The sequence below is a fragment of the Carassius carassius genome, chromosome 31 (assembly GCF_963082965.1).
Source record: "Carassius carassius chromosome 31, fCarCar2.1, whole genome shotgun sequence".
NCBI lineage: Eukaryota > Metazoa > Chordata > Actinopteri > Cypriniformes > Cyprinidae > Carassius > Carassius carassius.
In genome coordinates this window covers 4,141,904-4,169,892 of record NC_081785.1, presented here as the reverse complement: position 1 = coordinate 4,169,892, position 27,989 = coordinate 4,141,904, and the positions used below count along the sequence as shown (strand labels likewise).

Sequence of the window (27,989 nt, the reverse complement as noted above, 5' to 3'; positions counted from 1 at the left end):
TTTGTTAATTCATGTGTCTTGTTAGTACAGACTTTTATGTAGATAAATAATTTAATAAATTCATAACCAATTTTGGTCTGTAATGTGACATTTTGCCAGGATATTAATTGAGAGAAATAGTCATTAAAAAAATAATTTTAATGAATATTTTTTATTTTATTTTAAAACTTCAAGTCCCTGAACTTCAATCAAAATAATACAGAGGCTACTCAGTCCCAACAATAAGATTTATTCACCAGCTGGTTTTGGTCAGACATCTCACTGCATTTGGAGACAATAACTAAACAAATCTGAATCATACAATTAGGAAATACAGCAATCATAACATGATATATACACAATCAAAAGGATGTTAAACAAATATAAGTTCAATTTGTCTCTGTACAGACAGTAAAAGAGAGTGCATGCACCAGAACATATGATTCTAAAAGACTTTGCATTAAATAAATACTGAAAAATCACACAATAAAGACATTTAACTGTCATCTGAACCAGCCAGACAACATACAAAATAGAAAACAGAGAACCGAAAAACATTTACAGTTCTCGCCAAGTACGTCCATGCACTTGAGCTGAGCTCAGCAAACTGACATCTATGTGTTAAATCTACATGTTCATTTAACTTCATTTACTGCAGACTTATGTTGACATTACCAAAGAAAGACTGCTTCAAAAGGAAACAGAAAAGATGTCAAGACACAGATTCTGTAGAATAAACACAGGATGCACTTATGACAATAACCAAAAATAACCGACTTATTTAACACTGGAGGCCATGTTATAACAAAAAAAAAAAAATGGATTTGAACACCATGATTACAATAACTGTTAAGATAATTAACAAGAGACATGCCTGAGCAAATTATATTCATATCATATGACATTCTTGTTCTAGAACCAATTTCGTCTTAAAAACCTCCCATTGCTAAATAGTTACATACTGGAGGGCAAAACAAATCATGGTTAGCATAGTTACCAATTCATTTCTATGGGGAAAATGAAATAGGCTATTTAATAGAATTTTTTTTAAAATATAAAAATGTAATAGAGACACACTAATAAATATCTGAACTTATATATTTTTTCCTACATAGAATTTGTACTTTAAAATTACAAGTTTAGATATTTATGTCATAAAATCACGGTCTTCATTTTTTATTAGTAATGATAATCATTAATAGTAATAATAATTACATTAATAACAAAATAAAGTAAATTCAATCTGATGGATGGTACAAAACACTGTTAACTTTATGTACAGAATCTGAATCTACAGTGATTTCATTTTTTAATAATGATCACAATGTTGTGGATTCTTCTGAAAAATAATTTTTATCTTCCTATATTAATACATTGGTAACTATGATAACCGAGATTTGCCTCTGCTGACTGTATCTATATATCTATATCTATTGTTACTCAATATACATGTTTTGCTTTCCTGTCCCTATAAACATCTTTCCATAAGTCCGAACCCACCACAGGATAATGCTACGTCCAGGCTACAGATGATTATGTCCATTATTATATCTTCAGTACCAAGAAGGTCATTCAATTTTCGAATAAATAAAAGACAAAACTCTGTCAACCAAGTGATATTAAGATTTTAAATTTAAGACTTTAAAAATGAAGTCATATGAGGTTCAGTTGACGGCAGTAAACAGTGGGCTACTTGAGTCAAAAACTGGCCAAAGAGGTTTGCTGTGCCTTCCAGGGGCTGGGACGTCACATTGAGGACCCGTGTAGGCATCATTCGTGACAGGGTGAGCCAGCAAAGGTCTTTGAATGAGGATATCTCAGCATTAAAGATCTTGGAGGTTACAGAAATGGAGATGAAAATGAGTCGTCCTGTCCTGCTATGAGCTCGGGGACAGCCAGTGTTTGAGCTCATCCATGCCCCTCTGCATCTGTCCTATGTAGAAGTCCATGTTATGGGAAAAGTCTGTGCACACACTGGACTGGGCATCTCCGAAAGTGCAGTAGAGCGCAGTCCCGCCCACACTGATCACCACGGTAGCCAAGCACAACAAGAGGAGGAGCAGCCAGGAGTCTCCGCCCACATCATCTGCATATTGGGTATAAGCAAATCAGAATCAGAACGTGGGTCAATGTGTGAATACTGCAAAAATGAGTTTGCAGAATACAACAGCGGTTCTTACCGTGGTCCAGGCCCTCGTCGGGCTCTTGGAAACGGACCTTTCGTTTAGAGACCGGTTTAGCGGTGGCAGGGACAGAGTTGTTAGCTCCTTCCAGAGAGACTTTTCTCTTCAAGATAGACACAAGACCAGCAGCTGGAGTGATCTGAAAGACAGCGGGCAGGTTACTGAGATAGATCACTGGATTCATAAGCTCATAATGTCTCCCAAAAAATGAGGAAGTGCTTTGCACTGACACACTTTACCCACTAGATGTCATTATGAGCTGAGGTGGCAGGTGATGCATCAGTTTAAATAACATTCTAGTGGTGAAGACATAGTAAACCTTGTAAGATTTAGCTACAAAAATGGGAATCTATTGCTTTTAAATATTAAAGAACAAGGCCGTTTATGATTCGGCGGCCTGTATATAAGCTTCAGTACGTAAAGTAGTGTTTTATTAAATTTTGTGGAATTTAACAAAAAAGCTCTTCAATTATTTTCAACTTTCAGACCATTTAAAAAATGCTTTTTTAATTTTATTCATTTAATATTTGCTACATTATAAATAACTATTAAAATAAATATAAAAACTAATCCTACATGCAAATGTAGCATTTAGAATTTTTACATTTTAATATTTCTATTTAAGATTTCATATTTATTTGTTAATATGTACATGAGAAGAGAATATTTTAGCGTGCTTAGTTTTGTAAATCAGGTTAATTGTTGTTAACTGATTCTAAAATAATAACCCTGAAAAAACATTTGTTACTTTAAAATAACGGTCAACTGAAATAAAATACATAAAGCTAAAACTTACTTGATTCCAGCTAGTTGCCAAGGAAGCATGTAAAACTGACAAATTATACATAAATATTAAAAAACAAGAAAAAGCTAAAAAAAAAAATACTATTTTTTTTTACTAAAATTCAGTTGAAAGCAGAAAATAAAGTCTAATTCAAAAGATTAACAAAAACTATAATAGTATCAATACTAAAATAATACCAGTGTAAATCTGTAAAAATAGGGACGTTTTTGTTGCTAAATACAGAAAAATAAAAAATTCTAATTTCAGAACCATACATTATCAGAATACATTATTTAAAATAAACAAAATAATTCCAAAGTGCTTCTGTTTAAAAATACAAAACTGTATACACAAGATAGCTCATAATAAATTTGTATTATCTTGAGTAAGCATTGTCATAAATTATGTGCATGAGAATAAATGTATTGGAGACAGTCAGGAAAGAGTCAGTCGCATTACATCACCAGCAACCAAGGAATGGAAAAGGTCACAGAGAGGTCAAACTACTAAAGACCTGAGCATAGAGAATGAGTGGACATTCTGAAGACCTGCGGCCCTCTGACCAATCAATACTCACTCCCATGAATAAATCTGAATATTAATGACATGAGTGAGGCTGCATAGTGTTGTTATTGTTAACTTTAAGTAAAACAATTAAAAATCGTTTTTGAATTGAAATAAGCTGAAATAAAATATCAATGAATGAAAACTTAAATATAAGAAATGGATAGAATGAAATGAAAAGTGTAAGCTAAAGTAAATAAAAATAAAGTTAATGCTAGATATATATATAAACTAATAACATTTATAAAAACACATAACAAAATTACTTAAAAATAAAAAAGGTAGAGTCAATAAGTAAGCAATAAAGGAAAGAAATTCACTTAAAATCATAAGAGAGGAATAATTACATTGACACCATTAGTTTGTGATCTTAAGAGTCATTTTAACAGGATTATTTTTCAATAAAAAAACAACACTCTTGGTGTCCACTCATTTCATCCTGAGAGCTTCCATATTCGGCAAGATCTGTTTCAGTGAAAACAAATGTTTCGAGCACTTCAATTATAGTTCTCTATTTTTACTCCATCTCAGTTACATTTATCAGAATAGACCAAAGCCAAACATTTTTTAAAACCTGTAGAAAGCCTTGATTCCACAGAGATTTTAAAAGCAGGAGAGCAGACCTCACTGTATAACTAAACACTATAAAATGTCCAAAATAAAACTACTAAAGCAATAAGGCACATGAAGATATGTTGTTACCCTGGTTAAGAGTGTTGTTAGGTGCAGAGCGTGTCAAATAAACTATGTACATCTCTAATCAGATTTTAGCAATGGAACGGTTTCATTAAAAGGCTTAAATACATTGATATAACATGAAGTGGAGGTTGGTGAGGTAATTGTTTCTAATTTTATTTGAGGAAATATATGTTTCAATGTGTTCCTGAAAACCAGCAACAGCAAAACAGTCCACTTAAGGGTTAGATGTTAAACTCTGTTTTGCTTTAAATCTATAATAAAATAACTTTTTTTTAGGAAGTACAAAGCACATAAGCAGTGTGACAAATTAATAGGATAAAAAACAGATGCATTAATCGCTTAAGTACATGACACTTGAGTAATTAGGCTTCCAAACATACCACAATGTGGTGAGCCGATCATGAAGTGGGCCATTAACAGTCAGGAATCAGCCCAAAAATAATACAAATGACAGCCCAAAAATAACACATGCTTATCACTGCTGATGAAAGTTTCCAGCTCCTCAAATGCCCTCTGATGACGCTCTTATACAGAAAAACACCACGTTTGATGAGTGTGGACTTAAAGTCAGTCGGGTAATGTTTACTCTCTCTATGGTCATTCAGCATTATTAGCCATAAAAGGCTGTAATAACGCCATCTCTGACCAGACATGGAAGACATGATTATGTACACATTGAAAAAAAAAAAAACATTGGCTCAGCAGTAGAGCTTCTGAATAAATTTGCTTCCACTGCTGCCTCATTACAGCAGAGATACTTGTAATTAAAGCTAATTGATCTGCTTGGTCAATGGACTGATACCCTAAATCATCATTTTAATTAGCCGTAGACTGATATTGTTTGACATTTTTGAGACACATACGCACTCGCTCTCTCTCACTCAGTCACTCTCACACTCACTCCCTCACACTTACTCACTCACTCTTCACACACACTCGCACTCACTCGCTCTCACACGCACTCATTCTCACCATCTCACACTCACTCGCTCTCACTCACACTATCTCACTCGCTCGCTCTCTCACTCACGCTATCTCACTCGCTCGCTCTCTCAACTCACTCTCACCTTCACCTCACTCTCAACTCACTCTCAACTCACTCTCAAACTCACTCTCAAACTCACTAACTCTCACTCTCACTAACTCTCACTCACCAACTCTCACTCTCACACTCAACTCACTCTCACACTCACTAACTCTCTCTCACTAGCTCTCACTCTCACACTCACTAACTCTCTCTCACTAACTCTCTCACACTCACTAACTCTCTCACTCTCACTCTCACACTCAACTCACTTACACACTCACTTTCTCTCACTCTCAAACTCAACTCACTCTCACACTCACTCTCTCACTCTCACACTCACTAACTCTCTCTCACTAGCTCTCACTCTCACACTCACTAACTCTCTCTCACTAACTCTCTCACACTCACTAACTCTCTCACTCTCAAACTCAACTCACTCTCACACTCACTCTCACTCTCACACTCAACTCACTTACACACTCACTTTCTCTCACTCTCAAACTCAACTCACTCTCACACTCACTCTCTCACTCTCACACTCACTAACTCTCTCTCACTTTCACACTCAGCCAACTCACTCACACTCACTAACTCTCTCTCACTCAACTCACTCTTTTTTAATTCAGTTAAATATTTGCTTTATTGGCATGACAATTGTTACAATCTATTGCAAAAGCATAGTGATTACATTGAATCTAAAACAGATATGTGTATATATATATATATATATATATATATATATATATATATATATATATATATATATATTGGTCAACCGTATTTTTTGGACTATAAGTCTCACCTAAGTATAAGTCACATCTGTCCAAAAATACGTCATGATGAGGAAAAAAATATATAAATCGCACTGGACTATAAGTCGCATTTGTTTAGAACCAAGAGAAAACATTAACGTCTACAGCCGCGAGAGGGCGCTCTATGTCATCAGTGATAGACTACAGGAGCACTGAGAAGCATAGAGCGCCCTCTCGCGGCTGTAGAAGGTAATGCTTTCTCTTGGTTCATTTCTCACGGTTCATGTCAAATTAATCTTGATAAATAAGTCGCACCTGACTATAAGTCGCAGGACCAGCCAAACTATGAAAAAAAGTGTGACTTATAGTCCGGAAAATACGGTATATATATATAATAAATAATACAAATAAAATACATGCATGTGTATATATAATTAAAATATATATATTTTTATTATTCTATGAACAATTTAAAATTCAGTGGTGTGTGTGTGTGTGTGAGAGTGTAGGCGCATCACTGTTTTGTTGACTTCTCCCTCTTTTTATGACAGGCATCAATGTATCGTGCCGCTAGTAAGATTCAGTCTTGTTTTTCACCTTATATATATTGAAGTAGTGTTTTCTTGTTTAACATTTTGAAGTCAGGGCAAAGTACTTCAAATTTGTGATAAAATGTCTTTCTAATGTCTTGATAGTTAGGGAAGCTGCTGAGGAAGTGTTGCTTTGTCTCCACTTCCCCATGATTACAGTAAGAGCAGATGCGGCTGTCTCTGGGCAGCCAGTGGTGTCGATATCTGCCTGTCTCTAAATTAAGACAAATGACGAGGTACAGACTGAGCAGTCATACTCTGACTATACAGTCTTTCACTGTACTCCGCTATTCTGCAGTTGTGTAATCTCTGTTTAGGGCCAAATAACATTCAAGTTTACTTTGTTTTTCTGTTGTTTCAGTCCAATAGGTTAGATAATTTGATTTGTAATTTGGTAATTTCACTCACTCACTCACTCACTCAGTTTTGTACAGTTTTGATCAAATAAATGCAGCCTTGGTACGACTTCTTTTTCAAAAAACATTTAAAAAAAAAATCACAGACTCTAAACTTTGAATATACTTAAATTTACTGTATGCCTAAATATCTTAACGGATCTCGACAGTGCTGTAGAGAACATGGTATATCATATTGTGGCAGTGCTGAATATGTTCTGGGCAATTGAGTCTACTACAAATGAATGAACCAATAAATAATGAGCATTTGAATATTGCACTCTATAATACAAACATCTTTTGATTTTGGTTTTCCAGGGCAGTAGGTTATGTCTGGTTAAAAAGCATTAAAATTTGGTCCTACTGAGCACAACTTAGTCTTCACATACACCATGTTTTCACAGTATGTTTTTGACATTTACAAGAAAAGGGATTGCACAGACAAATGTTCAAAAGTCAAACCATTTTAACTAGCTCTACAGACTGTACAGGCCGAAGGTCAAAATTGCCAATATTGTGGAGTCACAACTCTCATGCAACTTCTGTTTTGGCATACTGAAAAAGATTTTTTGAACAATAATAATAATAATTTCCGTTCCACACAATGGGACCCCAACACGGTTCAGAATATACACAGGTTTGGAACAACATGTGCCTTACCTTTTTTTTTTTTTTTTTTTTTTTACGATATTTGTACTTTTTTTTCTGCAAAGATGCAATACATCAAAACAGAGTAAAGACATTTATAATGTCACAAATTAATTTGAATTTGGTAGTTTTATATTGACAGCACAAACTTACACAAGATGCCTCACTAAACACTAGTCATGAAATCAAGATCCCTCCGCTAAGAAATGGAATAATGACATTTTTAAGCTAGAGTTATTCTTTTTGGTAATCTTAAAGGGATAGTTCACTCTCAAATTCAATTTTGGTATGTTTTAGCTTACCTCAAGGACATCCAAGATGTAGGTTTCTCTGTTTCCTCAGTATTTCCCATTTTGATATTTTTAGGTCCAACCGTTCTTGTCTGTCACTCACATAATGGAGGTCTATGGTCACCACCTCAAAGAGCATGCACAGAGGAGTCAAAATTAAACAATTCCCCATCGTAAGTACACATTGATGACCTAATACATGAAACGAGCGGTTTGTGTAAGAAAACGAACAGTATTTATATCGTTTTTACCTCTTGTACACAACCACGTCCAACTGATCTGAGTGCGTGATTGCTTCCCGATGTGACGTGCGCACGCGCTCTGGCTTATTAGTCTGCGCAAGCGCGAAAGCGCCGGAAGCGATCTCTCGCGCGTGTACATCACTCATTGTTTACACTTACTGCCTATGGTTGACACAGATTTCGGAAGTATTACCTTTCACTGTGAAGATCTAAACATATTTAGACGTACTGGAAATTGTAATGGAAGATGATTTCAATATATCCATAGACAACGTTGAATTATTTTCACAACCATATTTATTTGAAACAGAATACACAGACCAAGTACTCAGGAGTGATCCGCTGCAGCAGCACGTCTTCAAGCCTCAGAGACAGAGATCTCTTCAAAATTGGTGGTGTTTTAGTAGCAAGTGTTGTGAGATGCCAACAGAAGTGGAGAGCATATGTTGTCACGAATGGAACAACAACAAGACGACGACGAGGACATTAACAGTATCGCATCACACACCTGCCTGACTGAAGATCCTGAGTTTTCTCCGCTGTTGAGACCCAGCGTTTTGCACGTTGTGTTTAGTTTGCCACGTATAAACTGGTGTCGACGTCCAAAGCCAGAGGGACCCAATGGCACGCTGTCAATAGAGTGAGTAATGTGTTGTATTTTTTTTATAAACGCAACGATTATAGGGTGCATTATAAACATTAATTTATTACAATTACTGCATTATATTTCAGACAGTGCAGATTGGTGGCATAGCGTGTGGTAAACAATGAGTGATGTACACGCGCGAGAGATCGCTTCCGGCGCTTTCGCACTTGCGCAGACTAATAAGCCAGAGCGTGCGCGCACGTCACATCGGGAAGCACTCGCGAACTCAGATCAGTTGGACGTGGTTGTGTACAAGAGATAAAAACGATATAAATACTGTTCGTTTTCTTACACAAACCGCTCGTTTCGTGTATTAGGTCATCAATGTGTACTTATGATGGGGAATTGTTTAATTTTGACTCCTCTGTGCATGCTCTTTGAGGTGGTGACCATAGACATCCATTATGTGAGGCACAGACAAGAACGGTTGGGCCTAAAAATATCAAAATGGGAAATACTGAGGAAACAAAGAAACTTACATCTTGGATGTCCTTGAGGTAAGCTAAAACATATCAAAATTTAATTTGAGAGTGAACTATCCCTTTAACATGTGAAAGTTACCAGGGTTAAAATAAGGATTAGTAGGGATGGGTATCATAAACCGTTCCATTTTAGAACCGGTTCCTAATTTCCAAGAACCGGGTATTCGATAAGACGCGTGCATTTCGATTCTGCTTAACGATTCCTGCGTTTGCAATTCAATTTGATTAAAAATGATTGAGTGCAGGAATGGAAAGAATTTGCGCCTTGTTTGTGTGCAGCGCACATGAAGCGCAAGCGCGTGCACAGAAGGCATCGGACGGCGCGCACGCTGCGGGTTCCCGGTTTGTGTCCGTTCTCGGACTGTTCTGTGTATTTACACTGTAGAAAAGGTTGTACCGAGTCAAACGGACTTCTTTCATATTTGTCGACCAATATACAGAAAACTACATCAGTATATCATCGTAAACACAACCGTTTTTATCTTAAGTGAATGTAAACAGATGAGATCAGAACACACATGTTCAGTATTTTTGCTTAAAGAGACAACAGCCTAATAAACGCGCTGCCCGTCATTAATGTTAATCAAAGAACAAAAGAAAATCATTCACTGATCTTGACTGAATATATTTAATAACTTTAATTGATTAATCTTTATTTATAAAAAGAAAACTATGCAGTGTTTTTAAACTTTTAATTACAGTTTCTGTACCTGAAATTTAGTTTAGTTGTATTTATTTATGATATTGCTAATTGATTTGTTTGTTCCTATCTTATTACTTACTGTTTACTCGTCTTTAACACTTTAATATTTTAAATGTATATACATTTATTTGTTTTTGCTATGGTATTTTTTTTTTAAGCACAGGCAAAATTCCTCTTGCAGTGTTTTGTAGGCTGCTGATTTTGCTCATGTTATTCAGCTGCAACAGAATGCTTTGTAAAAATGTTTGACATCTAAATGTTTGACTTAATTTTTTTTATATATTGGATATATTTTTTATATAATCGGAATAGAAATCAATAAAATTCAAACGATACCCAACCCTAAGGATTGGTAATATTACATAATGTTTGAAATCTATTCCATCTGTCTCAGAAAACATTATTGCATTGTATTGAACCTAGAATATTCCTGTGAGTCAGTTACAACACTGCAGTAAAAGAGATGATAAGGGTTTCCTGTGCGAGATGACATCACTATGACCTCACCGGATGATATCATTGTGATGCTAGCATCTTGTAAATCTTGAAAAAGGGAATTAAGTTATTAAGATGTGTGTTAATACCGAGCGCCAACCTCCCGCTCTCTCTCGTGAGGCCAATAAGGAAGTGACTAAAACTGCAATTCATCGACTGGCCGCTTGAGGCTGGCTGCAAAAGAGAGTCAATCCCATAGACTCCCAGTGTTAAAATGCCCAACTTTACAGCAGGAAAAAACATGTTTACAGCCTGGTTCAAAAAATGATTTTGGTCTAAATAGCTAATTTTGCCCTTAATGACAACTGTGAGGGGGGTGAATTTTTTTATAACTCATCCGTTTAAATTATATTAAGACTTAAAGTTCTGCATAATTAAGGGAGTAGCCACTTGAGTGACAGGTGGATTGCCGCTGCTGACACTGCCGTCGTGCTAGGTGGGTGTGGCTTCAGCAACTAGCTCCCGCCTTTTTGCCCATTTTTGATTGTCCGGCAGAGTCGCGCAGTGACGCGCTGCCAAGATGGCGACGGCTCGCTCTGCACACTTTAGGCTTCAAAAGCTCTCTTCAGGAGTCTACGGGTGACGTCACGGACACTACGTCCATGTTTTTATACAGTTTATGGTTAATACACTTTTTTTCTTATCCCAACTTATAATACAGACATTTAAAGGTACAGGTTGTTGGACCTGCCACTAGAGGGCGCACTACCAAAACACTAACAATGGCAATGACAATGACGCTAAGGAGCGTGGAATGATTGTATCTTTAAGTAAGCCATTTATAGATTCTTCTTCTGATGATTAAATTAGGTGATGCTAATGGTGTAGAGAGACACTTCGCTTTAAAATATCTGCCAAATTTGCATATTACTCACAATATATGCATTATATTAAGGGTTACCTATCTTAGAATCAGGAAAAGCTTAGCAAAGTGCTTAAAAGTGCCATAGAATGCATTGATACAAATTTGTTCTCTGATGTCCCCAGGCTGTGTATATGAAGTTTTATCTCAAACTACTCAAACTGGCCACACAACGGTTTTCAAACACCTTATAAGTGATTTTTGCATTTTATGCCACCTTTAAGAGACTTACCTTAAAAATCTAATATTACTAGAAATCAAACAAATTCTCAAAACAAAGCCTTGCCAAGCACCAAACAACAAATAAGACTCTGTCATATGAATCAGAACTAAATTGAATGCAAATCTGTGGCCCACCTCTTCCACCTGTATGCGTTTGGCCATGTCATCCAGCACGGACACATTCAGAATATCCAGTGACTCCACTCCATTCCCACTCTCCTCTAGCTCCAACTCTAGTGTCATCTCTGGAACTTCCTGCTCCACAGAAACCTGCTTAGTGTGTGGGACGGGCTCCACCACATCCTGCCCCGTATCCACAGTGTCCCCCGTTCCATCCATCACCACTCTGGGGCCATAAGTGTCTGTCTGAGGCGGCTGGGCCTCCGCATTGTAGGTTTGAGCCGCGTCCATTGGTGACTCGGGCTCTGGTGAGACTTCCCTGTGGGAAGCTGCCACACTCACGCTCTTCTCTTCTGCTCCTGTATCCTCACAGGGTGGAGAGGAGGAGCTGAATGTGGAGGGGGAGGGGTCATGTTTGTGTTCGCTCTGGTGGGATTGTTGGGCAGCGCTGCTACAATTGTCAGGCTGGATGACTTCCTGTTGTGCCTCACATGTACTCTGATCCTCCATAACCTTCCCTGTTTTAGATGGAAAGAGAGGAGACAGTTTATTCATGGGAATCAAAGGTTCCAAATGGAATACTAGAACACTGCACAGAATGTACTGTACTATACACTGCCTGCTTTTTGTTAAAATAATCTGTGAAACACTTCAAACAAAACATTCCATATTGTCACTTTACTATATTTAATTTAGCAAGTGGCGCCCAGTTATCATCTTAGAAATACATGGTTATTTAGCAGTTTTATTAACGTACTATTGAAAGTTAATATAAAAAATAAAATTAAGGTTTACATAAAATAATAAAATTTATATATATATATATATATATATATATATATATATATATATATATATATATATATATATATATTTTTTTTTTTTTTTTTTAGTTTAAATAAAGGAAAAGTTTCTCCCACATTTAAAGTAAAATCAAGAAAATAAAAATATCTTAATTTTAATGTTCAATTTATAATGTTTAATATTTAACTTTAATAAAATGTTTCATATAAAATAACACAATTTTACTATTTTATTATTAAGTATTAAAGGTTTAATAGTTGTAATATAATTACTAGAATTGTGAATACTGCTATTAATATTTGTGTGTTTGTGTGTGTATATATATATACACACACACACACACACACGTTTAAATTTACAATACAAATTTTAATTGAGTTTTTATTAACAATACAACAATTCCCCCAACATTTTAGTCTCATGTAATGAAAGTTAAAGTAATTAAATTAAATATAATAAAATAGACTTTATTTAAAATTACTTATTGTTAACAAAAAAATTAAATTAAAACAAATTCATATTGAATAACTTAAATATAAGTAAATAAAAAAATTAAATTAATAAAATACAAGGGAGAAACATAATTAGATAAATTATAGAATTAGATAACATAAAATTAGATAAATTAATGCATCTAATTATATATTTTATGTAAATTAATGGATTTAAATTTTGGTAGAAAAATCAGTCAATCAATTTTATTAACAACTCACTTTTTGCCAGCCTGGGAATCATATTTTAAAATTTGCTAATATTCCTGATTCCACCTGTTTCATGTTTATTCTAGATATAATTTTTTAAATAAGTTGATTTATTTTTAACAGGCCAAATGACCTTTTATAATATAGGCCATTTTATAATTTAAAGCCATAACATTACAATTATAGCTATAAATACATTTATATAATTTGTATTGGCCTAAACATTCTTTCTCAGTGTATGCCTAACAAAAAGTTTCTTATCTTTAGAATGACTTTCTGATAAATTAATAAGCATTCAAACCAGCTCAAAGGCACCTTGATGTCTTACAGAGGGCATGATATTATGATGAACGTTTGGATCAGAATTTTGCATGAACAAGCAGTTCGAGTGAATGCAATCAATCTTTAACTTGTGTCTAGGAGGTTAACGGCACAGGGTGAGATGCAGCTGCTGCAGGAGTCCCGGACACGCTCCAGAACAGGTGGCTTGACAGCGGATTTTGCAAGAGTGAGAAAATGTGTATGCATGTGTGTGCTGCCATGCCTGGTGTGTAAAAGTGAAACCGGGTCAGGGAACTCAATGCAAGTAACACTGTGTTCAGGTAACATACCCCAGCACCACATCAGCTGTGAGAGCTAGAAAAGAGTCTCTCATCAATAAGGCATGATCTGGAGGGACAGGAGGGAACTCTAACTCTGTCTGTGTGTGTGTGTGTGTGTGTGTGTGTGTGTGTGCGCACTTGAATTAGGGGACATGGGGTTTGCCTCGTCCACAGATAAAAGAATGTTCTCAAATGGAAGCTGTAGGGTTAAATCTAAACAGACTGTAAACTAGGTGTAAACAACTCATATTAAAAGATAAAATTAAAATGTTATAAAATTAAAACTATTTACATTCATGATAAATGTTAAGTAGTTTTATTTGGCACTATTCAATGCAATTATTTAACATTAACATTATAAATTAAGATATTAAAATATTACAAATATATATACAAAAGCACTGAAATGCCAAAAGTTTCAATGCCAAAATTAAGTTTTCAAAATGTATCATTGAACTCACTCACTCACTCCTGAGTGGTAAAAGTTGAAATCAGGATTAAGCATAAAATAATATCAACTAAATTATAATGAATCGTATGAAAATCAGCTGGGAATTGAATACAGGCTCAGAGGAAACCAGGAATCATGTCTTTGAAGCAGTTTGTGAGAAATTGTTAAATTGCAAAACAGGGACTATTTTTGGAATCGGCACCCCAAAATTAGTAAGAAACAAGTATTGGATTTCCTTCAGTAAACATGATGCAGGCCGGTGTTATTTCACACTGAATAAATACATACATAAATACACACATCACATTATTGAAATTTATCAGATGGTAGGAAGATTCCTCCATTGTTAATAATACTTAGCCTGTTAAATTGAAATAAAAAGCTCTAATAAATATATCTAGAACAGATAAAGTATCAAGTCTAAGGTGATGTGTTTTTCTGCAGTTGTTGGTCTATATCAGGTGATCTGGCCTGTCATTGGAGAAAAAACTCACCTGAGCTGCATGAAAGCTCTTGCGTGTTCAGGCTTTGCTCTCCTCCCTGTGTTTCTCTGATCACACTGTTCCTTTGCACTTTGGACAGCTCACACTATGAACGCACACAGACGACAACGACTTTCACCCTCTGGTTTTTAAACATGGATTATTTTCTCTCTCTTATCGTACAGACAAAGGTAAACATCAAAGAGGCGTCTTACCTTCTCAGCGCTCCATGCAGGTCTGAAAAAAGACGAGAAACAGTGAAGTGTCAGTCAAAATCATCTTAAGGAGCTGTAGTATCTGTATTTTTTTTTCCTTGCTCCATCTCTCTCGTAGCGGGACGATGTGCATAAAAGGGGACTCAAATCTAAGGTTGCTCTGCTCAGCGGGAATCTAATATTAGCGCGGCACATTTCCCATACTGAAACTCTAGCGTTTGTCTCCAATTGCTGAAAGCACAGCAACGGGCCATTTGCTTAAACCATAACAGGACTGCAAACTGCAGCCAGAGCGCAGAAAGGAGACACAGACAAGCTAAATTTAGAAGGGGAAAGAGAGAAGCTCAGGTGTGGCTGTCGGTGAAAGTGTCTGGCCCGGACGAACGGGACAGAAAGACACAGCTTTTACCCCGTACTTAAATTGTGTAGTGGCTCGAAAGGTTAAACATTTACATGTACTCCATTTACAGCACTGCTAACATATTTTTACAGAGATCAAACTCCGTAGGACTCCTGATCTAGGAGAATATATATTATAAAGAATGTGTTGATGCGAAATGTATGGCTGCCGCTAAACTAATTTTGCATACAATAAAAAATAAATCAAATAGTGTTGATCAATTGTAGTGTGCCATAAAATAAAATAATGATTTAAAAAAGTAAATTAAAAAAATAAAAATAAAATACTGTTGACCTGATATGTGTGGCTGACCTAATGTAAAGAGCAATAAGATAAATTGATATAGATATATATACATACATACAGATATGTATATATAAGCTACAGGTATGTACCAGTTCATTTCATTCACGAATGACATGTATCCGTTCATTCAACTCATTCACGAATGACATGTGTGCCAGTTCAGTCATGTCATTCACGAACGAGAAGATCTCTCGAACTCGTTCAGTGAAGGGCGTATTAGTTCACTACATTCAACAAATCACATGCTTCGTCACATCTCATACTCAAAGGCTATTGGCTCGAGGTTGAGTAACTCTTTGACAGGATGAAACAGTTCACAGAGCTACCCGGTTCACCGAGCTGCGCATGCGCTGCTAATAGCGCCGCGATGCTGTGGAGGGAGGAACTTCAGTGAACGAGAAATATGAGTCAGTGGATTGCGTGAACGAGAACGATTCGTTCACCTAAAAGATTCATTCAAAAAGAACGATTCGTTCACGAACGACACATCACTATGTCTCACTAAATAAGGACGTGAACACATGAACAACATTTCCAGAACTGCTCTGACAGTCACTTCATGAGAATTTGACTATGAAGGACTAAAATGCCTTCATATTTGACCGTTTGATTTGAGTAAAACTAGCATCACATCACATACACAGAACTGTAAAGGTACGTCGACCCGTCAAAATTAGCTAGTCGACCCGTTAGTTTAGTTATTGCGGTTTAGTACCAAAAAGTTAAGTTTGCTTAATTTTCAATAATTAAAAGATAAATTAAATTAATGTTTTATGTGTTTAATGTTTAATGTGCATCTCAGAAAATGCTTTATTTAAAACCCCAACTGAATGGCACTTAAATGCACTTAATTCATCTGTCAGCTTTATTGTCATTGTTCACAGTACAAGTACAGACAGAGAAACAATGGGTAATAATTAAATGTTTATTTTTGATGTATGCATTGCATTCTATGCATTTAAAAAATAAAAATATTTTTTTTCTAAAACAGGAAACTTAGTTGTTCATTTTAAGAGACCCAGGAGTCTTATTTTCTCTTGCATAATTAATATTGCACTTTAATTAAGCAAAAACACATTTTATCCGATTACTCGATTAATCGATGGCGTTTTTGGTAGAATACTCGATTACTAAAATATTCGATAGCTACAGCCCTAATATATATATAAACAAGTAAATATATAAAATAAAATTAGATTTTGTTGACCTAATCTGTGTGGCAAACTTGTTGCAAAGTGCTAAAAAATAATAATTCTGAATAAAAAGGTGAATTTAAAATATGAAAAATACAATAAAATCGTGTTGACCTGATCTGTGTAGCTGAACTAAAGAAGCGTGCAGTAAAATGAGTAAAGTTGTCCTGATCTGAGTGGCAGAACTAATGTAGCGTTCATGTGCTGTGTGTACTCACTGTCTGTGCGTTCTGCAGATGTGTCTCAGTTTCTCCAGGTGTTCAACATCCAGGTCACTGTCTCTGTCTTCCCGACCGTCCTGACACTGGCCAACCAAACTCCATCTCCTCTCTGATCACAGAAAGATGAGGTTAAAAGGTTTTCTGTCAAGAACCAGCTCTAGGGTAACGCTTTACCAGAATCCACTTACCCCACTGCTGCTGTAGAGCGGTGAGGTTGAACAGCAGACGTTCGTGATAGAGTCTCTCTAACTGTATGAACCCGACTGCTCTCTCGTCTGGAAAACGCTCTGGTTGAGGAAAATATACAGGAAGAGGAAAACCCCAGAGCACCAATGCACTTTACAACACCCAAAATAAAGAATGCAACAGTGAAACACTATCATATAAGATGGTAGCAGTAATGCACTGAATGTAATACAATAAACAGCTCTAGATCCATAAACATTGCAGGCATCCCAATTTGGTTACAATAACAAAAACAATGGGGTATAAAATAGGAGCTATAATGGAACAAGCGTCAATACAACACCAAAGGCTGTTCCGTTACACGGAGCTCTACATTTTAATAGAATTGAGAAAACAATAATATTAAGGATACAGTCCTCCTCACGCATATATGACTCTGCAATCTGTAAAGAAGAGAGTTTAGCCTGGAGTTATTATGCAGTACATAACACAATGAAAATCATCATTAGGTGACACTGTACAATAACTCTAAATCATAATGTAATATGCATTATATAATACATGTCATTAATTCATGTACATTTAAAAAGTGATTTAAGTATCGTATATGAATCTATACTGATCAGTTAAACATAATTGTTAATGACCTAATGGCAGTTATTATAAAGTGCAACCCATAAATATACAGATGATGCAACACCTAAAACACGCTGCATAAGGACTTTATTTAACAGATGTTTTATACTTGATAAACAGGTCAGTTCACCTTACACAGCAATTATTCTACAAAACCTGCATGTACATTATTGCAAAGATCCATTCTCATGGAGTAAAACTCCTGACATCAGCTCTCTTCAGACGTGTTGCAGGGTAAAGTCGCCGACAGACAGGGTGAAAATCAGTACAGTGCAGTCAACTCAGTACAACATGAGAGATGTCTCACTGAGTGGGTGGCAGTAAAACCTCCTGACCTTTCTTTCTTTACAACACTTGATTTCTTTCTGCATAAATCTGAGCTCTCTTTCATTCCTCATCCAACTTATCTTTATGAGGCTGCTCAGGACCAAGAGATCTACATAAATACGAGACCCATATTCTATACTTTTGTAGTGTTTTTCAGCACTGATATCCTACACATTGTTTTTCTTCTTCGTTTTGATTCTGAAATTATTTGAGTCTATTTAAAACTTTTTTTGTTGTTATTGTTCATTAGTTAGCTTGTGTTAGTCTGTTGGCACATGTGGATAACATACGGATAGTAGGGGTGCAATAGTACGCAAAAATCACGGTTCGGTACGTACCTCGGTTTTAAAATCATGGTTCGGTTCATTTTCGGTACATTAAGCGAAAGAAATGCAAACATTAAACTGCAGGTTGTTTATTACTATAAACTTTTTTTTGAACAATTTGTTTACACTTTTTTTAAATACTTTTTAATAAAATATATATAAAATAAAAAAAGAATAAGAAATAAAATACTGCTGCAAAGTTCTCCACTAAATAAAATACTCTGTCTCAAACCAATATCATATAATAAAATATAATGAAACATATAAATAAATAACTATGATTACAGTGCAGCATTACCAATCCCAGCTTCTAGGCCTGCTCATATTTAAAATATATATATAACTTTTCCAAAGTGTAAAGTGCAGCATCAACAGTTTCAGTTTTTAGACCTGCTCAGATTATTGCGTTGGACAGATCGGAATTAAGAGCAAAGGTCTGTTTAAATGCCGACGGGAGCTGCGTTTGAATTAAAATAGTTTTTTTCCTAGTTGTAGTGATGTTCACACTCGCGTGATGCCTTTTGAAAACCTCAGGCCGGTGACACACTGGCATATTACACCTGTCAAACACAGTCTATTTTGCCGTCAATACTGTTGATGGTATCCTTTATCACTAGGCTTTATATTTATGCTCAACATGAAGTATAGATATTGTTGTCGTGAAGACAAGATCCTGGTCTGTCGGCGGTCTCCCTCTATGTCACCTACGGTAGCAGCCATCACACAACTGACACGCAGCAGAAACGCACGCCACGCAGCCAGTGTGTCACCGGCCTTAGAATCAGCTGCAGGGCGGGATTTGCGCTGAACGCGGAGACTTCCGCCACTTAATATGTTCGTTTGGAAACACGAAAATGTACCTATGTTCCGCACACAAAATACTGCAGTCGGTCATTCTGTACACACGTACACCGTACCGAAAGCCCTGTACCGAAATGGTCCGGTACGAATACACGTACCGTTACACCCCTAACGGATAGCAACACATGATGCATCTGATAGGAAGACTGAAATAAGTTGAAGTACTGTAATTGGAAATAAAACGAGAAAAGCACAACCAAATTACTAAACTAAAATGAAAAATAAAAAATTTTTTTTTAGTGAGTGAAAAAAAAAAAAGTGAGGTGACATTCAGCCAAGTATGGTGACCCATACTCAGAATTTGTGCTCTGCATTTAACCCATCCGAAATGCACACACACAGAGCAGTGAACACACACACACACACACTGTGAGCACACACCCAGAGCAGTGGGCAGCCATTTATGCTGCGGTGCCCGGGGAGCAGTTGGGGGTTCGATGCCTTGCTCAAGGGCACCTAAGTCGTGGTATTGAGGGTGGAGAGAGAACTGTATATGCACTCCCCCCACCCACAATTCCTGCCGGCCCGGGACTCGAACTCACAACCTTTCGATTGGGAGTCCGACTCGCTAACCATTAGGCCACGACTTCCCCGCTTTGTCAAAACTGACTGAATATTTGGTTTAAAGGTCAGAATATGGAATATATATATATGGAAGCATATATTCGGTCAATGTAGGTCATCTATATATGTATACATGGAAGGTCTAAGTGGCCATGCATTGTTTTTTTCCCTTCTTGTATTATTGTTATAACGATTTAATTTTCTCGTGACCTCGTCATAAAGAGAGTTGATAAAGTTGTGATAATGAGAAAACAACTTTCATTATGTCGAGATCACGAGAAAATTAAGTTGTAATAATTTATAATAATAATAATGCATGGACGCTTAGATCTTCCATAATTTATATTTATATTTATATTTATATTTATATATATATATATATATATATATATATATATATATATATATATATATATATATATATATATATATATATATATATATATATATATATATATATATATATATATACACACACACACACACACACACACACACACACATGGGAGATCATACGTTTACATGATATGTCTGAATGACCTACTTTTCCCGCTTACTATCAATAAATGGTCCGGGTGATCTGAGAAAGCAGCTTTGAGTTTTTTATTGGTATTCACAGTGCACGTAAGAAGTGAAAAGAAAATCCAGTTATCAAAGATTTGCTCCATTTAAAACCTCTCATAAGAACTAAATGCCCAGGGGAATAAATAAGAGCAGCTCCATCTCTCCTCAGGATGAAACTAAACCAGCTGAGCATCTGAGGAAAGATGTTCAAATAAAACACGTTGAATAAGGTCAAGCTCAAATAAACATTTAATAGAGCTTTACCATTTAAGGTGCTAGTTATTCTGCTTCCTATCAGATTCTTCATGTGCTGCAATCAGTCAATGTTATCAGCAGCGGCCAACAGCAACAACAGACTAACACAAGCTTATTAATGAACCATGTGGAAGAGCACAGGAAAATCCATCTGATGTTCTGGCTCATACATTAAAGTGGAGTAATCAGAGGTTTGCACCATCTACTGGCAGTAAACAAGCTGCAGATGCCCCCTGGCCCAGTAAATATAAGAGCTTTGTCAAAACTGACTGAATATTTGGTTTAAAGGTCAGAAGTTTAGCCTGTTCAATATGTCAAGCTGCAAGTTTTCAGTGCTTTGTTCAAAAGTTTTTTTGTTTTTGTTTTTACTACAATTACTCAGCAACACATTTTTTCTCAAATATAAAATCATCATATTAGAATGATTTCTGAAGGAACATGTGACATTGGGGACTGAAGTAATGATGCTGAAAATTCAGCAGTTAGCAGTTGTTCATCTCTCACATTTAAGAATGTTTAATTTAACACTCATTTTGAGCAATGAGACACACACACACACACACACACACACACAGAGGAGAGGATGTAGAACAGCAGTACGAGACCTGATGGAGGCACTGTGGCAGAAAAGGGTGGTCTCCCTGAGCCCCCAGCTCCTGGAGAGATGCCACCAGGGAGCGCGCGAAGCCCAGGGGTGATCCAGCATCGCCGTGAGGTGTCCCTTCAGGGCTCACGAGCCCCTCTGACACTGAAAACACAAATATGACATCCTCTTTGATAAGTGTTGACACTGAAAATGTGCTACAGTAACACTAACTATTACCAATAGACTTACATTTATGTGGTTCGGTGTTTAGTATGGTTTATACACTTTTAGTTTTTAATATTTTGAATATTTATTTTTATATTTTAAGTTTTCATCTTAATTTGAGTTTACTTTTTATATGTTTTTGACATATTACTGTTTAGGTTTAATAATTTTGATTGTATTCTGGGTTTATTTTTTAGGTATTTTCCATTTATTTATTTACTTACTATTTAATTGCTTGCTTCCACTGATTTCGTTTTGTTGAGATGGGAACATTTCTAATTTTCTTTTAGCTTATCTATCTAATACTTATATTTTATCATATTTCAGTTTATTTCAATTAACAAAACTGTTTTTAATAGTGTTAGTTAACGGTAATAATAACCCTGATGTGGTTATCCAAGACGCATGTAGTATATATAGTAGGCACCTAAATGCTCCAAAAATTGAATTGAGGTTACACCCAGTGTTTGTACATCAACAGATATCGCTCTAGTTGTTGGCCCTTATTATTCATGCCAATCAAACCTGTCTGAAAGTTGCACGACAACAATGAGATGCAGTCACTCGCTCAACAGAAACAAAAGTCTAGCACTATTACTCAGGGTATCTGAATCCTGACTGACAATAGAAACGCTGCTCCACCCTCAGCCTGATCAAGCGAATGATGAATGACAAATAAATCTGTCCATGTCATTCAGGATAACACCGTTTGGACTGGGCTGTGCCACAGAAACCATTCAATGTCCAAGAAACATTCAATATTAGTCATTTTTATTTATGCATAAACTGCTCCCCAAGTGTACCAAGCTATAGAATGGATCACATTTAATATTTTTTAGCATAAATCTGATTCATTCTAGCACAGCACTGTTCGATTTAAAAGAAGAAGAAAAAATCCTCTTGATTTGCATTTAAAAACACTTTATGGAATATATAGGTATACTCAATATCTGATTGATTTATTACTAGCCTAATTCTCAGAATATCTTGTAACAATTCAGTGGCATGGATTTCACAATCTTTGGCAGATGACAAGCTCTTCCTCAGAAATTATCTTTAGAATCTAACTGAAAAAACCTGCACGGTGTAACTGCTGATTTGTTTTTGTGCAAGAACCATTGCCATACATTCACACACACAGAGGATTATCAGGTTGTATTTCAAACTGCGGTCTGTAAGTTGTCTGTTACCTGTGGGACTGGGGCTGGGTGTTGGTGAGTCTCGGATGTGTCCGTCCAGCTCTGGAGAGTACGCACCACTGTTTCTATCCACCTCTTCCTCGTCCTCCACCTTGGAGCTATCATAATCTTCATCATCACCGTTGTTGTTAGTGTTATCCTGTCGGAGGGGCCTCTGTCCACCTCGGGGCCCCTGTTCGACCTCCTCTGCTTCCTCCACCAGTCGGTTCTGGTTCTCGTCCGGGCTGCAGCTGGAGTCAGAGCCATTTAGGAGGTCGGGGTCAGTTCCTCCTCCCCGCCTCACTGGGCCATCGCTCTGCCACTGTCCATCGTCCATGAGGTCCCGCTGACAGAGGGCATGAAGATCTACTCGAACCCCTGCAGGCCTCTCAGCCAATCAACAGCGCTCCCGCCCGGCCGCTGGAGAGCAGATCAGAGGGACACATTAAAGGCCGTGAGCCATCATGAAAAGTAAAGAGCACGCTGGCCTTTAAGAGAACTGACTAATAGTTTACCCATAATTCCACTTCAAGTTGGCTGAATGCAGTGCATGAATCAAAACACTTGAGATTTCTCCATTTGTCTGTTTAGTTTTGCATTTGTTCAAAGCTGTATTAATCAGAGGCCAAATGCAGAATAGGTTTTGGTATAATTTCACACAATAACATTAGAATTAATATTTGAAAAAGGAACTTAAAAACTGGTTAATAAATTTAAAAAATATATTTTGTTTTAATTATATTTATAAAATGTTCATAATAGTTATTTTTTCCCAAATGTTCACTTTAAAAGAAGCACCACTGAACTGTGACCAAGGTTAAATTACATTTAAAATGTTTAATGCAATAAGAAGTGAAATACTGTAATAGTAGAAATAATCAGGGATTATCTTACTAAATAAAAGGAAGAATGATTGTAAATTATGTTAAATTACCAGTATAACAATACTTAAAATTTTCAACTTTAACATACAGTATGACTTCTGTAAACATATCTGAGTGATGAAACAAATAAATCACTGAAATGAATTTTTATTCGCTGAAAATTGTTTGAATGGTTTCAACGTTTTTCAAACAAACATGCATAACAAATTACCCAGTCTTTAAAAAAAACAAAAACATTTGGGTTGTGACTAAACAGCAGCACCCCCCCCCCCCTCCCAGAAACAACAACTAAACAGAAACAGCAATACAACAGAAAATAGTGTACAATTGCAAAATGATTAAAATATCATGGTCTTAAGAATAAATATTAATGCACAGATGTCAGCACCAATCTGCTGTCCTGTGTCCCTTTAGTCTCCCGTAAATAAACTGAAGTAAGAAATGCTCTGAAGTCTATATGCTCTCTCTCTCTCAGACTGTTTGGTTCCTCTGAATAGTGAATTCACACACCATGAGCTTCTATAATAGTCCCCATTGGGTTGTTTTAGAAGGAAGAGCATCATACTTATTAACACACCGTCTCAGGACAGAGCTTATGCAATATCATACAGCATCTTACAGATCTTAAAGCAGACTGGCTGTTTGTTTTTCACCTGCTCACGGGGATTCTGGAGCTTCAGTTTGAATAAATGAATGAATACTACGATGCTTATAGGTCACTGCACATGATGATAATGCTTACGGCAGTTCAATGTCCATTAAACAACAAACTGAGCTGAATCCAGTCTTATTGTAAACTAAAACTATTAAATATCACTTCTTTTAAATGAAAGCTGGAAAAAATACTAGGTGTAAAAAAAATAAAAAAATGTATATATATATAAATGAAAGAAAAACATATGTACAAAAAAACTAAAACTAATAAAATCAAATTAAAATGAAATAAATGCTACTGAAATAATTGGTACAGAATTTCCTTTGAAACTATTTTCACTTGCTAGTACATTTATTCAAAACACAGTAACTGTAAATAATACTAAAATATCGCTGGCTAATTCTTTTCCTTTCTCGATCAAGTTAATGTTGTGAGCTGCCCTCAAACTAATGCAATATGAGTCATCAATAATTTTAGTCCCTTTTTAGAAGCATACTAGCTCATATATGATGACTTAAAAGCTAATAGACATGGACTAAAAACCATAAACAGTATCACTGTATTGGCTTACATTCTTTATATACAGTAGATTCTAGATGGCTCTAGAAGTGTGGACCGACTCACAGCAGACCTCAGGCGTTCGTTTGCTTTTCTGACAACATAGTGACTCAGTGAGCCAGGGACCATTGGCTCTGTGCCTGCGGTGTGACCACCTACACACACCAGACCACATCAACGAGAAGGGGCTTTTCTATCAGTTCTTAGTGACTAGAAGTGATAATAAATAGCCATTGGCTGGGCCTTGTGACAGATCAAACAATTTTATCAGAAGAATTTTATGTTTAATAGTTCACATTTTAAAGGGCACAGCCAGTATAACAAGAGGTCCGTCACATTACGGCAAGCAGAAATTTGTGTATGCGAGCTGCCATGTTCATTCATCCGCTTTCTTTTAAGAGAGGACTCATTAATAATCAAAGACAGCTGCACTCTCTCATTAGCTCCTTTAACAACATTAAAGCCTGTTTCAGGGGTTTATTCATCCTGAAAAACAAGCATGACTGGAGTAGCTAGACGCAAGTGTGAACAGACAGCGTTCTTCAAAACCATGTGTGAAAGTTACATCAATCCTCTATTATGACTTAAAACTGAAAGTTTAACCAGAAGAAATACTGAAAATCCTTCCTAAATATTTTAGATTTAAATATACTAAAATGAAATATGGTTTATCGCTATGTAGTAACTGATTTTAATTGGTTGGTTATGGCAATTGAGCACAGCAGTCGTGCTCCGGAATGAAAAAATACCATTCATTTTCTCCATAAGGGAATGGATTTTGAATGATAAATTAAAGACAGACCTATTGTGAGCTAATCAATGGTATTTGCTTTTGTTGAAGCTGTCAGTCCACATTATTTCCAACGTATTTATTTTTTAACAGCATTTTACTTGGTGAAAACTACATTAACCATGATTCTGCAGAGAAATATCCACCAATCAGAGAATCACAAGTAAATCACTCCGAAAGAACAATTTAGCACCCATCCACACTCTTGAAGCTCTGTGAATTAAACACATATTTGTATGCATATTTTGCATTACACATAAATGAGAAAGTACAGTATATATTTAAATCAATAGTTTTATGTCTAAATTGTTTTTATTTTGATTATGTCCTTCACAGTGTTTCATGGGATTGTAGTTCTGTCACTGGGCCGGTACCTTATTTACACCTAAAGAGTGCATATAAATAGGTGTGCTCTGATTGATCGGCTACTGAGTGCTTTGGGAAGTCTGAATGGCGGTCTCTATAAAGGCCGATCTCATAAACATAAACTGGCTTCAAATCAACACATCGCGTCTGCAATATAAGTGAGCTGCACGCTGCACAGTTGACACAGGAATTGTCACTTGCCCACTCATGCACACATACACACATAAGACCGCCTCACATACAGCTCACGAAATCAGGCTTGTGTTGTGTGTGAGCCACTGTGCAACAATTGCCCCATTGTAAAAAACAAAAATGCACTGCATGATCAAACATTTAGGTGAGATGAAAAATGTCTAAAAAGTGCCCCCCTCCATCCCTCAAATAAAAAAATAACCCACATAAGAGTCACCTAAGAGAGGAAATTACCCCCCTTTAAAAAATAAAAATAAATCAAAAGTAGGTATTCAATGAATGCCTGTAAAAACCCTGATTCGAGCATCTCTATGAATAAATTTACATGATAAAAAGAAGGCTTCAAAAAGATTAGTATCCTATTGAAAGATATTGCTTCCTGTGATCAGCTCCAAAAATCCTGATTGTAGGCCCCTTATATAATATTACCTAAATGGTACATTTTAGTTCCTTTTGAAAAGGAAAAAGAATAACTTAATTTTGTTTTATTTTTAAGTAACGCCTTGTTCCATCAGGGCTATTTACATAACAAACACAAGGACAGCATCATAATCTATACAATTTTAAATTATTACATAAAACAGGAAACTTTTGTACCTTTTTTTTCCTGAGTGTATTCTATTTTTTTTAAAATAAGACTACTGTCATTATTATAAAACACATTCCTGAAATGGTGTTCAGGGTAATGCTGCATCACCTTGAAATGGTTTATTGCATGATAATGACCAAGTGACTCTATATATTACTGTTTATTATTTAATAATAATAATGAATGATAATACAAGAAAAGCGCAGGCTGACAAAACTCAAAATGTGACCTTTGTGAGGGTTTGTGTGACCTATGGTGAGTCAATACATTGAAACGACATTCCTTACCTAGCCTAATCATGATCTATTGCCCTGTATAAGAGCACAAAAGAAAGTTATTTAACAAGAAGAAAACTACGTTCGCATAACATGCATTTCCCACGCTCAACGATGCAAAACAAATCAGACAAAACTCGTCATTCTGTTTTGACACTCATTCTTCAGCTCAAGTACCCATTCACTTTTAAATGTTATTTTCTATCACAGCATTTATGCTTAATCCAAGAGAGTTAAACACAGATCCTTCTGCTGCTGGACAAACAGATGTTGTTGTTATTATGTAATACAGTGTGTCAATCATCGTATATAAGCTACATATACACACGATTCTACGTGTATCAAAATATCACTCGCATTGATATTGAAAAACAGGGTTAAAGCTCTGTGAGACCCGCTTTCATAATTTCTTACATCACATTTGTCTAAACTGCCATCAGAAGTGTTTTTTATCACATCAGCTGCCTGTGATGCGGATAGAGCTGTTATTAATTCAAGCGCTAACATGCATAGCATCATAAGTGCATTAAGCCGTTATTTCAACAAACTGCACGTTTCATTTTGTTTTTCATACACGGATATTGTTTAAAAAAAAAAGGAGGCAACACTTACTAAATCGATTGATATGAAAGGTGGTTTAAAATCGGATGAACAGGCAACCGCGCTCTTCACTGTGTCGGCTGATGTATGTTTGTGTTTCTGCTGCACATCTAGTGCTTCCTGTGACTCATCCGGGTACTTCAGATGCTTGCGCAGCTCCTCCTCCCGCCCCTATCCGGGTACTTCAGCTTGAAAGCCTATGAATATTAAGTGAGTCAAGCAGCTCTTCCTTAGGATTCTAAAGGTAAGATAATTAATATTCAAGATCCAAACCATTGCGCATAATGTGATTATGCGCAGCTCCGCCCGCTATC

The 27,989-nt window shown here is 36.2% G+C and overlaps 1 protein-coding gene across 1 annotated transcript; it reads right to left on the bottom strand.

Annotated features, from left to right (window-relative positions):
• Window positions 1-213: 213 nt before the first annotated feature.
• Window positions 214-27,825, bottom strand: cnsta (consortin, connexin sorting protein a). The gene is made up of 11 exons (XM_059518584.1): window positions 27,688-27,825; window positions 22,779-23,186; window positions 21,383-21,525; window positions 17,657-17,687; window positions 17,247-17,333; window positions 17,056-17,167; window positions 14,939-14,960; window positions 14,736-14,829; window positions 11,699-12,201; window positions 2,160-2,301; window positions 214-2,065 (listed from the first exon to the last, which is right to left on the bottom strand). The coding sequence occupies exons 2-11, from the start codon at window positions 23,101-23,103 to the stop codon at window positions 1,857-1,859; spliced, it is 1,668 nt and encodes a 555-aa protein (XP_059374567.1). The 5' UTR covers window positions 23,104-23,186; window positions 27,688-27,825; the 3' UTR covers window positions 214-1,856.
• Between the last annotated feature and the right edge of the window lie 164 nt (window positions 27,826-27,989).

Coding starts and splice junctions, on each gene's coding strand:
- cnsta (XM_059518584.1), bottom strand. CDS start 23,103: ATGGACGATGGACAGTGGCAGAGCGATGGCCCAGTGAGGCGGGGAGGA. Junction 21,526..22,778: donor ACCCAGCCCCAGTCCCACAG/GTAACAGACAAC, acceptor TTGTGTTTTCAG/TGTCAGAGGGGCTCGTGAGC. Junction 14,830..14,938: donor CTGCATGGAGCGCTGAGAAG/GTAAGACGCCTC, acceptor GTGCGTTCATAG/TGTGAGCTGTCCAAAGTGCA.